Source organism: Festucalex cinctus, chromosome 6 (genome assembly GCF_051991245.1).
Source record: "Festucalex cinctus isolate MCC-2025b chromosome 6, RoL_Fcin_1.0, whole genome shotgun sequence".
In the NCBI taxonomy this organism is placed as follows: Eukaryota; Metazoa; Chordata; class Actinopteri; order Syngnathiformes; family Syngnathidae; genus Festucalex; species Festucalex cinctus.
The window spans coordinates 28420362-28436680 of NC_135416.1; the positions used below are offsets into that span (position 1 = coordinate 28420362).

The 16319-nt window shown below is 39.7% G+C and overlaps 1 protein-coding gene across 2 annotated transcripts in view; it reads right to left on the bottom strand.

Annotated features, from left to right (window-relative positions):
- The window catches only part of LOC144021412 (uncharacterized), a 299125-nt gene that overhangs the window by 63285 nt on the left and 219521 nt on the right, over nt 1-16319 (bottom strand). The window contains exon 6 of one of the 2 annotated variants that reach the window (XM_077525670.1): nt 3948-8372. The exons of the other annotated variant lie outside the window; for it this stretch is intronic. Within the exon in view, the coding sequence (XP_077381796.1) occupies nt 8265-8372 (108 nt within the window). The 3' untranslated portion in view covers nt 3948-8264. Of the gene's footprint in view, nt 1-3947; nt 8373-16319 lie in introns of those variants that run through there. 2 annotated transcript variants of the gene reach the window in all.

A 16319-nucleotide genomic window follows, 5' to 3' on the forward strand; every position in this document is an offset into this window, starting at 1 on the left:
TTCGAAATGTCCCAGCGGGGTCTTGAAAGCAGTTTTCCACTCATCCCCCTCCCGAATCCGAACCAAGTGGTATGCACTCCGAAGATCAAGTTTTGTAAAAACTGTGGCGGCTTGCAGTGGCGCAAACGCTGAATCAAGCAAGGGCAAGGGGTATTTATTCTTTATAGTAATATCATTGAGACCCTTGTAATCAACACAGGGCCGTAACGACTTATCTTTCTTCTCGACGAAAAAAAACCCTGATCCTACCGGTGAAGTCGACGGACGGCTTAAGCCGGCGGCCAAGGAGGAAGAGATATAGTCATGCAAGGCCGCCTGTTCCGGTTGCGAAACCCTGTACAATCTGGAGGTAGGAAGTGGCGCATTGGGAATCAAGTCGATTGCGCAATCGTAGGGTCTATGGGGTGGCAACGACTGGGCTCGGTCCTTACTGAAAACCTTACTAAGATCATGATATTCTCTCGGTACATTGTCAAGGCAGATTGCCTCCAGAAACATAGGCGGAGAGGTAGGTTTATCGCGGTCGGCGGATACTAGACAGTTAGCATGACAGAATTCGCTCCAGTTTTCCAAGGCCGGCTTGGACCAGTCGATCTCTGGATTATGTTTCTTAAGCCACGGAAGTCCCAAAATAATGGGTACCGAACGGGACGGCATAACAAAAAAACGAAGACGCTCCACGTGGTTACCTGACAACCTTAACTCAACCGGAGCCGTAACGTTTTCAATAGCGGCCAGGAGGCGTTCGTCAAGATCCAGCACCTCTTTACATTCCCTAAGGGGTTCTAAGGGACAACCCAACTGTTCAACAATACCAGGATCCATGAAACACTCATCGGCCCCAGAGTCAATAAGCGCTATAACTGTAACAGTATTTCCTGGCCCCGTTACCTCCCCTGGAAGTTCGAGCCTAGTGTGGCTGACAGTTTTAGAACCCACCATACTCTTCTCTACCCCCGTCCGAATGCACTCACGCTGTGGTGTAGATGACGAGACCGGGGTATCAGCCGGGGCTTGTAGAGAGCGGAGCAGCGTTGTTCCTTGTTGCCCCCGTGAAGCTCTGGCTGGACAGCCGGCGACGCGGTGTCCCACTTGACCGCAGTAGTAGCAGGCCCCACTCCGAGATCGGCGCAGCCGCTCTGCTGGGTGAAGTCGACCACTCCCCAGTTGCATGGGTTCGTCCGCTACGGCGTCAGTCACGGATCCTGACATGTCTCTGCGTTGGCTGCTTTGCTCGCAGCCCCGTTCTCGGCGTCTTTCCCGGATACGATTATCCAGTCTAATACTCAGGGCTATGAGTTCTTCCAAGTTCGTGGTTTCGTCGCGAACTGCCAACTCGTCCTTCAATACGGGTGAAAGTCCTCGCCGGAATATACAACAAAGCGCTCGAATGTCAAACCCGCTTTCTGCGGCCAGGATTCTAAATCCAATAGAATAGTTTGCGACTGATTGCCGGCCCTGCACATAGTCAAGTAACTGGCCTCCGGCCTCCTTCCCCGTCACAGGATGATCAAACACGCATCTGAATTCACGAACAAAATCGGGGAAGGAAGACCGGAGCTCAGGTGCTGAATTGCTCACGGCCATACTCCAAGAGGCTGCTTGGCCAGTCAAAAGGCTCATAACAAATGCTACCTTGGAGCGATCAAGGGCATACGTAAGCGGTTGTTGGTCAAAAATCAGGGAACAGTGGTGCAAAAAGGTACTGCACATACCGGGTTCTCCTCCGTAAAGTGACGGATGTGGCAGAGAAGGCTCGCTAATAGCAACATTAGAAGGCAGCGCTTGCTCTAAGTCAGGAGTCGAGCTAGCTCGGGGAGAAGCGTATGCTTCTGCTTGACCGACCCGGGTCAAAAGCTCCCCAAATTGGCGGGCCAGCGTGGAAATCGCCTCCTGCATATCACGCAGCGATTTGTCATGCTGCCCCACCAACTTCCTTTGACTGGCCAAAGCGTGACGTACCTCTTCCGGGCCTGCGGGATCCATGGCCAGATTATTCTGTTAAGGGGGGCCGGGGTAGCCAGCGAGAGTGGATCCCAGAATACGCAGACCAGAGGAAGGATGATAAGGAATTTATTCCGCTGAGATGCGCGGAAACAAACAACCGAAAAAGCTGGTCAGACAACCAGTACAAAAACAACTCAACCGAAAACACTTGCAAAAGGCAAGGAGAAAAATAGTGATTAACGAAAAACACTTGCTTACAAAAAGCAAGGATTCACAACAAACATCATACAACACGAAATAGAAAGTTCAACTTAAGAAAACGTGGCCAACAGCGCACACGTAAAAGGTAACACTAAGTCTAGGTGAGAGAACGGAAACTAAAATCCAAACATTTTACAAAGTACAACAAAGGGCGACGTAGTAATACATGACACGTGAAAAACTATGAAAGACTATGAAAACGCTCGAATAAACACTTGGCAGCACAGCAGTGAGCAAGATGAATAATCTGGCAGTCAGCAGTAGTGGCGCAGTGGCTTTTAAAGTCCATTGATTGTCCACGAGGAACAGGTGCGGTCATTAAGGTGGGAAACGCCCACCAATCACTTGGGTGCTGGAAAGAAAACAAACAGAGGTCTGAGAGCCAACCATGACAGTGAAACTTCCCCTTCTCCAGTTCCCACCAGAACGAGGTATGGGAGGGTGGTGATGAAACCACAGAGACTGGACTTATAGTCGAACACAATAGGTGCTTTTCAGTGTTAAAGTTCTTTTTGGGGTGTTAAAATATATATATATATATATATATATATATATATATATATATATATATTAGGGGTGATTAAAAAAAATCGATTCGGCAATATATCGCGATACTACATCGCGCAATTCTCGAATCGATTCACTAGGCGGCTGAATCGATTTTTAAACTTCCATTTTTAATGGAAAAATATTCAACAAAACATCTTACTTCGGGTTAGGGTTCGCACCTTAAGCATGGAAGAATGTTATATGAACGGAACATTAAGCCTGAAAATTTTATTTTAATGCTGTTCAAACATGAAACGGATTACAACCTGTATAAGACTGAAGTTTCAGATAAATAAATAATACATTTTCATACAAATCTGACACTCTACAAGTTTACTGATTAGTATTTTCTAAATTTGAATGGAAAAAGATCGCAACAATCAACTTATAAATTCTTATCGGGATTAATCGGTATCGAATCGAATCGTGACCTGTGAATCGTGATACGAATCGAATCGTCAGGTACTAGGCAATTCACACCCCTAATATATATATATATATATATATATATATATATATATATATATATATATATATATATATATATATATATATATATTTATTTATTTTTTTTCCAAGGAGTGGAAGTGTTATGTAACTGTATACAGGTTTATTTTGAAAAAAGAAAAATTCGTTCGTTTTTGTGGCAGTGAATTTTTTTTTTTTTTTTATTAATGTATTTTTTTTTAAAGCGAGATGTTGTGTAACTGGTTTGCTGGAAGGCTTTTATTTTGAAGGCCGGATTGCGAAAGGAAACAGATGTACAGAGTAGAAAAAATAAATAAAGAATACTTGGAAATTCATGAGCTTCTTGCCGTCTGTTGAACCCCCGCATATGAACAAAATACGACAAGTGACGTGTAAAACCGACCTGCTGAAATAGCCCATTTGAGAATGCTGTTTGAGCTAATTTGATACAAATGCCCATAGGAATGGGAAACATGGGTCGTTTATCTGACAGCTTTGGGGACTTAGTCAGGCTATGGTAAGGCATATTTGTGATCAAAACCCCCCAAAAAGTGAACATTTCAGGGGACCTTTAAACAAATGTGGCTTCTGCACCCAGAAATTGAATCGTTTATGGATAGTCAAATTGATATATATTTTTTTTTAATCAAATACGGATTAAACCTGTTAAGTTTTGGCAACTTAATGATGCATTCGGATGAATGGATGACAGAAAGATTAAGTTTCTTTAGCTAAGTATGGCGTATTTATTGCGGAGCTCAACACAAGCACGTCTGCTTTCAACAGCCTTCAGGCTTAACACGGAAGTAAAAGAAAGATGTGATGAAAGAAATATGTGTGAAAGAAAAGTGTTCGAGCACCTCACACTGGCACAAGCGCATTATTACATATCAACTAAGTACATACCAATCTCTCAACAGCCCCACTTGTACTCAAGTTGTTGTCATTAAAAGAAAAACAAAAACACAGAATGAATGTGGACCTCCTTCTTACACATTTCAAACTCCAAAAATAATGCCTTCAAACTTTCATCTTAGTTACTTAGTTGTCATTACTAGGAGGACATCCTGACATCAGTCATCTTTGCTGCATTCTCATCATAGTCCAGCTTTAGCTCGCATGGTGTTCCTCTAATTTTGCAATCTAGCATGTCAAAACGTTGTAGTAACTTGTTTATGTACTTTTCTTGTGACATTTTTACACATCGATCAGTTGGTTTAAAATCAACACCCAAAAAATGTTTAAGTTGTCCGAAATCTTTCATCTTAAACTTTTCTGAAAGCATCTCTTTCACTTTTATCAAAATTTCATCATTGCTAGCCGCAATGATCAAGTCATCGACCCATATCAGTATTATTACTAGGGGGGTTAAAAAAATCGATTCGGCAATATATCGCGATACTACAGCACACAATTCTCGAATCGATTCAATAGGCAGCCGAATCGATTTTTTATCATCCATTTTTGATGAAAAAATATTCAACAAAACGTCTAACTTTTACACCTTAAGCATGGAAGAATGTTATATTAATGGAACATTAAGCCTTACTATTTAATTTCAATGCTGTTCTAACATGAAAAAGGTTACAACCTGTTTGTTAAATACAGTGGCTCACAGTTATAACACTGAAGTTTGAGATCAATAAATAATAAATTTTCATACAAATCTTACAGTGTGCATGTACAAGTTTACTCAATGCTATTTTCTAAATTGAGTAAAAAAAAATCGTAACAATCGACTTGTAAATTCATATCGGGATTAATCGGTATCGAATCGAATCGTGACCTATGAATCGTGATACCGATCGAATTGTCATGTACTAGGTAATTCACACCCCTAATTATTACCTTCCCATCCTGTGATTCTTTTGCATAAACACAGTGGGCAGCTGGGTTTTGTGTGGACTTTTGTCAGCTAAACAATCATGCAAAATTCTGTTCCAATTTCGACCTGATTGCTTAAGGCCGTACAGTGATTTTTCCAGTTTATACACTAAACCATCTTTTTCTTCATAACCTTCGGGTGGATTGATGTAAATGTCATAGTGAATGGTAGCGTGAAGATACGCTGTTTTCACATCCATCTGATGGAGTAGCATATTCTCCTGTGCTGCTTTTTTGGATTACCACTCTAATACTTGTTAGATTTGCCATGGGTGAAAAAGTCTCCCCAGAGTCTATTTCCATTTTCTGGCTGTAACCTTTTGCCACTAATCGTGCTTTGTACTTGTGTCTGTCATTTTCATCTCTCTTAATAGAGCATACCCATTTACCCCCCCACTGTTTTTTTGCCTTTTGGTAGAGTTGTCAAAGTAAATGTTTTGTTTCCATTTAATGAGTGGATCTCATCATCCATTGCTTTTACCCATTCTATAGAGTTAACTGATCTCATAGCTGCCTCATTAGAAGAATTTTTCTTTCATATATAATTAAAGGAGCTAATAGAAATTAATCATCCATGTCATTGAACTTGTAAAGTGAATTATTGCAAGATTAAATGTTGTGTAGTGTTTTAAACGCTCTCATTTTATTTGAAATACAGAAGTGAAAAGGGCATAAACATGTCTGACGTCAATTTTTGTAATTAATTTATGTGTTCCAGTGTGTGTGTGTGTTGTAATGTATTGACTGATGAGGCGGCTTGAAGAAGGCAGTCTCTGTCCGCATTGAACACCGTGCCTTAGGCATTACTGACACCTAGAGGTCAAAACGGCGCACAGCACATATCGGACATACAGTCTTCCCTCGCTATAACGCGGTTCACTTTTCGCGGTCTCGCTGTATCGCGAAGTTTTTTTTAAGTGCAATTTTGCATATTTTTTTTTACAGTAATGTACCCATTTTATAAAATTTATGAAGGTTCAAACATTGTCAATGTTTGAACAAGAGAGAAATGGGAGAACATGTAAATGCCTCAAAATGAGAAAAGTGTATAAATTGTGCGGTCAGGGATTTTTGAGCCTTAAAACATTTATAAGAGTTGTAAAACATAAAGCTAACTACTTCGCGGATTTCATTTATTGCGGGTATTTTTTGGAACCTAACCCCAGCGGAAAACGAGGGAACACTGTACACGTAATTAGACGCAGGACTTCAAATTTCAGAACTAAACTTCTGTTTCTGTCGCTCCTTGTTTATTTTAATTTGAATAATGTTGTATTTGGGCCACTGCGTGACTTGATTATAAAAATCTAGTCAGATTATCTAGCCAGCTATAGCTATCAGCTATATATATTTTCTTGTCCGATATATATATTTTCTTGTCAGAAAGCTTTTCAGTAATATGTAAGGAAATTTTCACTAGTATGTATACGAGAATTAATTTCATATGAAAGACATTCAGTTGTGTGAGTAAGCGTGTTTCAGCTGTGTTTATGAGCGTTCTTTTCGACGTGTGTACATGGATTTCAGTAGGCTGTGTGAGAGGAATATATATATCAAACGCAACGGAAGTCATTTCTTTACGTTTTTCCAAGTAAAACACATGGGCTGGCCAAAAAGCATTAAGTAACAGTAACTCAAGCCGCAGCATAACTTGGTGACATGTTGTATAGCAAATGCACATAACGATCCATCTATTTGTCATTTACTTATTGATTATTGCCTTACAATAACATTTTGTTAATATGGAAGCTTTTAATTTGAAAGTTTTTGTTCCTTCAATAGGATATGACGTTTCGTTCGGCCAATAGGAAGCTGTGTGGTAGTCAGGTGTCATGTGATGTAGGCGATGCCCCAACCGCCCCCCCTAGTCCCCGTCCTCGTGGATGCATTTGAGTACTGTTTGTGAACGGAATTCAGTTACGTGTGTGAGACCGTTTCACATGTATGCGTGGATGCATTTCAGTACTGTTTATGAACGCAATTCAGTTATGTGTGTGAGAACGTTTCACATGTATGCGTGAATGCATTTCAGTACTGTTTATAAGAGCAATTGAGTTGTATTTATGAACGGATTTCACCAGTGTGTGTGAGCAAAAACGTTTCAGTACTGTTTATAAGAGCATTTCAGTGGTGTTTATGAGCGTATTTCACTAGTACGTATGAACATATTTGACTAGTGTGTATCAGCATTAAACATTTCAGTGGTGTTTATGAGAGCTAATCCTGAATTATGGCCCAGACGGCACCTCATAGCCCAGCCACCTCGGAACCCCGACAGGCGACGGGTACGCAACTCTCCCCACGCCGTGATACGTCCACATTGCCCACACGCGCACCTACGAGAATTTGTAAACTACGCGGACGAGCAAACGCTGTCGTAAACAGTGTTTATTACTTTCCAATTCTGTGTTTTATTTACTTTGGTAACTCATTCCAAACTGTATTTGTCGATGGTTTGAGGAAAAAACATTTTCAATTTCTATTGTGGTGTTAAGCGCTGTTCATACACTGTTGACATTGTAACTAAAGTAACCGAGGCTGTTCATTACCATTTATGTTTACATTCATTGCACTATTTAATAAAAATTGCACTATTTCAATTGAAACCTGTTCAGAAAGCTTAGTTGGGTTAAGATTTGTTTTCTTATTTTCTTTTAGAGTTTTATATACATTTTAAATGTTTGAAATTTTACAAAAATGTTCAGAAATGTGAAGATTAGTCTAAAAATATGTTAAAAAGAAAAAAGAATTGTGATAAAATCGAGACGTGAATTTATTTTAAAAAAATCGTGATAGGACATTTTTACCATATCCCCTATGTTGTACCTTGCATAGATTAAAGAACACCAAATACCAGATGCAGCAATAAAGCTCTAGAACAATAGAGTAGTATCAAAGGATGAGTCAAAATGTATAAGTAAGTAAGGGGTAGGACTAGATGAGGCTTTTTTTTCTTTTCTTCCTACTCTCTTTGAACATTCAACCTCTGATGAACAAAGACAACAATTGATGTTCTTTTTCCTTGTGTTCATTTTTCCCCCCCATTTTTCGTTTTATTATAAATTTTATGTTTCTGTATGTTCAATCAATACTTATGAAGGAATAGTTGTTGTTGCTGAATAGCTGTTGAAGTTGTTATTTCAGTTTGCCATTTATCAGTCGGTTTTGAGGGCTTTGAGAGCGTAGACTGAAATTAGGCAGTGCAGGAGAATGGCACCAATGTTATAGAGCAGCAGCAGCAGTGTCACACTCCAGCAGTATGCCTGCAATAGAAAGGTGCTATGTTATTGACTAGTATGAGGGTGCCAGTATTATGTTAGCTACAAGCTGTGTTTGAAAGTAAACAAGCAGCTGTCGTTTTCTAACAGCTTATAGGTCATCCGTTGGTGGGTAATACACATAGAAAAATTGGTTAAATTCTCTAGTGGGATGGAGGGAAAAACGTCTAACTCAGCTAAGTCGACCACAAAAAATTGACAAAAAGTACTTCAAACCATATGTGTACTGCCTGGAACCATGTTTGGACATTTTCTGTTAGATAGATATTTGTTGCAGATGTCATACAGTATACACTCAGTCAATGTCATCATTGCTATGGATGATTACATAAAAAGAAAAAGATGACTAATATTTGTGGTTGCTTTAAACTAAAAAATAAAAATTAAAAAAAATAAATAAAAAAAAGGACAGAATGTAAATACTGCAAACCGGAGCTTGGGTAGCAACATTTACAACATTATAGCAACAACTATCATCCCTCCCCAAATCTCCATGATGGCGGACTACGATCCTCACAGTCGGATCTCCTAGGACCCATACCATTGGACATAGGGGTTGAAGTCACCAAAGTCGTAAAAAATAAATAAATAAATAAATAAATAAATAAATAATAAATAAATAAATAAATAAATAAATAAATAAATAAATAAATAAATAAAAATAAAAATCTCCTTGATGAAGCCCGGGAGTGGCTGAGACCTGCTTGCTATTCCTATGGGATCTGGATGTTGTGAGGTTGTCTTTGTTGCAATTTTGCAATGGTGGATGAGCAGTTCAGATGATGGATGAGCGGTTCAGATGATTGATTGATGGATGGATGGATGGATGGATGGATGGATGGATGGATGGATGGATGGATGGATGGATGGATGGATGGATGGATGGATGGATATGGATGGATGGATGGAGCTCATCTATCTGGGGCCCTTCTACTTGGAAGCATTTTAATCACCTTGGCGACCTAACCCTGGAAATAGGAGATCCCACTCTAGATCTAGGTCTTTAGAATGGAAGGCATGTCAGTGGAATTGAAGGGGTCTTGAAAGTATACTCAAAATGTTTAATTGCAGGTCACCATCACGCAATATACACGATGCGAACAGAGTTCCCCTTCAGGGGCCCAGAAAGACATGACAGGACAACTCCATCAGCTTGACTGAATCCCCACCTCCGATGTCCACCATTGGCTTCAGGGATTTCCACCCCCAAACCCAAAAGGCACAAAGACCTTACAGCTCTGGCTGGATGCCTCAACAATGGAGGGGTGGAACATCGCCCACAGGGACTCAGTCTCTCCCACAACCCCTGGGACGTGGCCAAAGTTTCGCTGGAGTTGGGAGTTGAAACTCGTGCTGACGAGGTGGTCTACAAGACATTCCGAGACCTTCACAATATTTTTAGCTTTGCCTGATCGGACGGTCATCCTAACTGATTATTGACCTTACCGTGGCACGCCCCTCCTTGCCCTCATTATGCGACACGTGGCTCCGACATTGTTTGGGCAAGATTAGCGAAACTGCTTGCGCTCTATGGCAAAGTTGTTAGATCTTCCTTGTGATTTCTCAGTCAGGTATTTTCAGGACGCCAATATTTCTCTTCGAAGCAAGCAAAGGGGGGGTTAATTTTGTTAGTGAAGGTACTCCTTTACCATGCAATTTTGCCCCAAGACAAAAGGAAATGCGCATCGCTGTCTGCAGATGTAAGGAAACGACCGAGTCGCCTCACTTAAAAAATTTTTTTCACACTTCATCAACCTAAATCTAATGTTCATCAGGTTGAACAATGGCATTGTGACAACTGCAAAAGCGCACGGAAATATTTTCTGTCACTTAAAAGCGGCAGTTCGGGACTTCCGGTTTGGCAGCTAGCAAGATGGCAGCATAACTTTTTGCTCTCGCCAGAAAGAATCCAGTTAAACTCCACTCAGCAAAAAACAACGAGAAGAAACAAAGTAAACTAGAGCTATAAAGGGCCCTCGCAGCCCGGGCCACGTTGGGGTACTTGGACGTTTGGGTACTTGCACGTTGGGGTACTCGCACATTGGGGTACTGGCACGTTAGTAGCAAAATTTCTTTGAACATGGCATGATAAACCTTTACATGTGGATTTCTTTTTGCCAGGTTTGATGTGTGTGTCAAGCTCAATGGGTTTTGGTGATTGTTAAGATCTGCAAAAATCAGCATCCTTTTTTATTTTTAGGGAATGAGTTGACCTGATTGGTATTTTTTCCAAAAGAATATATCCCCATCATCGCTCGTACTGATTGCACGATGTTGCTTTTATTGTCCATAGAGGCTATCAAAAATAAATAAAACAAAATAAAAAAGTACATATGTTTGGATCGGTCTGATACCATTGAACATCTTGAGTAGTGGAAAGTAAAAGAATATTCATAAATGACTTAGTTATAATACTTACAATGAGTTCACAAATTTTGTACAAAATACCGTCAGTGTTTTTTTTTGTTTTTTTTTTATGCCTCAAGGACTAGGTGGCGCTGTATTTATAACTGAATTTTGTCATAGAGATGCCTTGACGATAAATATACATGTCAAGTTTGGGATTATTTTTAAGCATCTACCGGGGAGTTATTAAGCATATCCTTCATTCACGATACTGCTTTTAACGTCCATAGAGGCTATCAAAAATAAATACAACTAAATAAAAAATACATATGTTTGGATCGGTCTGATGCCAGTGAACATTTTGAGTGGTGGAAAGTAAAAGAATATTCATAAATGACTTAGTTATCATACTGAGAATGAGTTTACAATATTTGTAAAAATACCGTATGTGGGGTATTTTTTTTCATGCCTCAAGGGCTAGGTGGCGCTGCATATATAACTGAATGTTGTTATAGAGATACCTTCAGGCCTTGACGATAAACATACATGTCAAGTTTGGGATTTTTTGGAGCATGTATCGGGAAGTTATTAAGCATATCCTTGTTCAGTGCGAAACACAAATTTTGATGCCCCGCCCTCATCATATAGTATTTCCAAAAGTCAAGATTTTTCCGTCTGTTGTTGGCTCAGGTCTTGACATGGTCCAGGTCAAGTCTTAAGTCAGTCGGATAAAACGTGTAGGAGAAGTAGTCAAAAGTATGCCCCCTGAAAATGTGCAAAAATCGTCAAAAATGGGACATTCAAAAATTCGTAGCTCACTTCCTGTTCATTTTAGCATATGGCTCCAAAAGACTTTTTTGTAGGTCTTTGGCTCCCTCATACACCTAAAAGTTTTCGTAGATCTTGCTTAAACGTACAGCCGGGGCTGCTTCGTTAAAGATTTCTAGGGCGCGCTATTGAGTCATTTTTGTAAAAATAGCACAATCAACAAAAAAATATTGTTAATTTTACCAGGCCAGATGTGTGTGCCAAGTTTCATGAGTTTCTGCGCATGTTTAGACCCTCAAAACTGGCGTTGTTTTCTTGGCGAACAGTGCCTTGCCACGCCCACAGCAATTCGCGAAAACTCACAAACTTCGTGTTGTGACATCATGAAGGCCGAAACCCTCATCTGAGCAAATATGAGGTAGGTCCAGTTAACGTGTTTGGAGAAAAACGTAGAAGAAAATTCGTAAGAAAAAAAATTGCCACTAGGTGGCGCTATCAGTAAGATGAAATATAAGTTTGTAGATGTCTTTAGGGCTGGACTCTCATCAAATGTGTGAAATTTTGAGAAGATCAGATCATCTCGGTCAAGTTAATGCAGCTTTTATTGTCACGAAAAATCTTCAGACTTTGCGGCACCGTAGCGGCCAAGCCCTTTGGCGAAAAGTTACAATATTCGGTGTGGGGCATGATCAACATCTTAAGGCTTTTCTGACCAATTTTCAACTGGATCCCTTCAACGAGCTCAGCGCAGTAGCTAAAAACGTAAAGTATGACATTTATTGTTTCCACTAGGTGGCGCTATATGTATAACTGAATTTTATCATATAGATGTTTTCAGGACGTGACTATTCGTTGCCTGAGAAGTTTGAGATTTTTTGGAGCTTGAACATGGGAGTTATTAAGCATTTGCTCTTTCTGGACAAATGAAATTTTAAAGGCAATATTTGATGCCCCGCCCCCGTCATATAGTATTTCAAAAAGGCAAGATTTTTTGCCCAGTTGTTCTCTCCGGTCTTGAGATGATAAATGCCAAGTTTGAAGTCAATTGGATGAAAAATGTTTGCAAAGGGGGAAAAAGCATGACCACAGTGAATGTGCCAAAATAGGCCAAAATTGGACATTAAAAAATTCATAGCTCACTTCCTGTACATTTTAGCTACATGGTCCCAATAGACTTTTTTTGTGCGTCTCAGGGTGCTACACATGCCTGCCAATTTTCGTTGCTCTAGCTCAAACGTGCCGGGCTTGGTTTTTATTTTTCTACGCTAGGGGGCGCTATAGTCGCGTTGTTATGACGACTTCATAATATCAAATTTTTCGCCGGGCCTGAAGAGTGTGCAAAGTTCGGTGAGTTTTCGTAAATATTTAGGTCCTCAAAAATGCGATCGTTTGCGGAGAATAAAGAATAATAACTAGAGCTGCGAGCAGCTATAAAGGGCCCTCGCAGCCCGGGCCACGTTATGGTCCTTGCACGTTGGGGTACTTGCACGTTAGGGGAGTGATGTGCTTCTCTGGTCGAATCCCTGAAGCGTGTGCCGAGTAATGCAGATGAGTGGTTCATGAACGGCGTGTCAATGCGTGTGTTGATGACGTATGTGGTGACGTTTGAAGCCCCACGAAGCAGGTGTACCACGTGACTGATTCAGGAAATGATTCGCTAGGTTTGAGTGTAGTTCGAAATAAAAGCGGCAAAGAAACGCTATGGATTCCCCTTCACTTTTTGTGTTTTCGGGTCCCTTATTGCGCTACTTTTTTTGCTTTTGGCATTCGATTTGACGAGCCTCTTTTTGCGATGGAACCAGCAAGAAAGAGATTTTCCCTTGTTTAGGAGCACTTTGAGCAGATCTCACCTCAGAAGGTAATGCACTGCAATTACGGTACTATTTTAACAGATTCCAATAATAAAATAAATTAAAATGTGACAACACATAAAATTCACATTTTTCTGTTCACAGTTGAAAGTCCCCTTCAGGAATCACAGAAATATACGCGTCCAATTCTATACAAACTTGCTATCTCATATCGATGCACCCCTGCTTCATCAGTACCATGTGAAAGAGTTTTTTTCCAAAGCAGGTGAAATTCTCTGCAAAAAAAAGAAACCGCCTGAGTCCAAAAACTTCGGAAAAAATAGTTTTTAAATAAAAATGAATAAGCACTTTATTTTACCTCCTTATTTCACATTTTCACTTGTTGCATAAGCACAAACATAGTCAAAAGTAACACAGAACAATTCATGTTAAAACACTCTTCAAATATATATTCTTTTGTATTTAGAGCATGATTTACACCCCACCATTTTATTGCATGCACCAAGCATGTTATACATTTTTCTGTCCACATGATGGCGTAGTCGAGGAAATGAATCATCTTGAAGCCCCTACGTGTGTGTGAAGCATTTCACTGCAGGGCTTCACTGCTTTACGGGGCTTCATTTTGCCATCACTACGTTAGGGTACTGGCACGTTGGGGTACTGGCATATTGGAAGCAAAATTTCTTTGAAAATGGCATAATAAACGTTTACAAGTAGAATATTTTTTTTGCCAGTGTGTGTCAAGCTCAACGGGTTTTGGTGATTGTTAAGACCTGCAAAAATCAGCGTCCTTTTTTATTTTTAGGCAATGAGTTGCCCTGATTGGTATTTTTTGTAAAAGTGTATATATATACATCATCGCTTGTTGTACTCATTGCACAATGTTACTTTTATTGTCCAAAGGGGCAATCAAAAATGAATAAAACAAAATGGAAACGTACATACGTTTGGATCGGTGTGAAGCCAGTGAACAATTTGAGTGGTGGAAACTAAAAGAATATTCATAAATGACTTAGTCATCACACTTAGAATGAGTTTACATTTTTTGTACAAAATACCGTATGTGTTTTTTTTTTTTTTATATAAGCCTCAAGGGCTAGGTGGCGCTGTATTTATAACTGAATGTTGTCATCGAGATACCTTCAGGCCTTGATTATAAGCATACATGTCAAGTGTGGGATTTTTTTTGGAGCATGTACCGTGGAGTTATTAAGCATATCCTTCATTAACGATATTGTTTTAATGTCCACAGAGGCTATCAAAAATAAATAAAAATATATATATGTTTGGATAAGTCTGATGCCAGTGAACATTTTGAGTGGTGGAAACGAAAAGAATATTCATAAATGACTTAGTTATCACACTTAGAATGAGTTTACATTTTTTGTACAAAATACCGTATGTGGGGTATTTTTTTTTATGCCTCAAGGGCTAGGTGACGCTGTATTTATAACTGAATGTTGTCATCGAGATACCTTCAGGCCTTGATTATAAGCATACATGTCAAGTGTGGGATTTTTTTTGGAGCATGTACCGTGGAGTTATTAAGCATATCCTTCATTAACGATATTGTTTTAATGTCCACAGAGGCTATCAAAAATAAATAAAAATATATATATGTTTGGATAAGTCTGATGCCAGTGAACATTTTGAGTGGTGGAAACGAAAAGAATATTCATAAATGACTTAGTTATCACACTTAGAATGAGTTTACATTTTTTGTACAAAATACCGTATGTGGGGTATTTTTTTTTATGCCTCAAGGGCTAGGTGACGCTGCATATATAACTGAATGTTGTCATAGAGATAGCTTCAGGCCTTGACGATAAACATACATGTCAAGTTTGGGATTTTTTGGAGCATGTACCGGGGAGTTATTAAGCATATCCTTTTTCAGTGCGAAACACAAATTTTGATGCCCCGCCTTCATCATATAGTATTTCGAAAGGTCAAGATTTTTGCCCCTGCCGTTGGCTCAGGTCTTGACATGGTCCAGGTCAAGTCTTAACTCAGTCAGATGAAACGTGTAGGAGAAGTGGGCAAAAGTCTGCCCCCTGTGAATGTGCAAAAATCGTCAAAAATGGGACATTCAAAAATTCGTAGCTCACTTCCTGTTCATTTTAGCATATGGGTCCAAGAGACTTTTTTGTAGGTCTTGGGCTCCCTCATACACCTAAAAATATTCGTCGTTCTTGCTTAAACGTACAACCGGGGCTGCTTCGTTAAAAACTTCTAGGGGGCGCTATTGAGTCATTTTTGTAAAAATAGCACAATCAACAATACAATATTGCTCATTTTACCAGGCCAGATGTGTGTGCCAAGTTTCATGAGTTTCTGTGCATGTTTAGACCCTCAAAACTGGCATTGTTTTCTTGGCGAACAGCGCTTAGCCACACCCACAGCAATTCGCGAAAACTCACAAACTTCGTGTTGTGACATCATGAAGGCCGAAACCCTCATCTGAGCAAATATGAGGTAGGTCCAGTTAACGTGTTTGGAGAAAAACGTAGAAGAAAATTCGTAAGAAAAAAAATTGCCACTAGGTGGCGCTATCAGTTAGATGAAATATAAGTCAGTAGATATCTTGAGGGCTGGACTCTCATCAAATGTGTGAAATTTTGAGAAGATAGGATCATCTCGGTCAAGTTAATGCAGCTTTTATTTTCACGAAAAATCTTCAGACTTTGCGTCACCGTAGCGGCCACGCCCTTTGGTGAAAAGTTATAATATTCGGTGTGGGGCATGATCAACATCTTAAGGCTTTTCTGACCAATTTTCAAATGGATCCCTTCAACAAGCTCAGCACAGTAGCTAAAAACGTAAAGTATGACATTTATTGTAACCACTAGGTGGCGCTATATGTATAACTGAATTTTATCATATAGATGTTTTCAGGCCGTGACTATTACGTTGCCTGAGAAGTTTGAGATTTTTTGGAGCTTGAACATGGGAGTTATTAAGCATTTGCTCTTTCTGGACAAATGAAATTTTAAAGGCAATATTT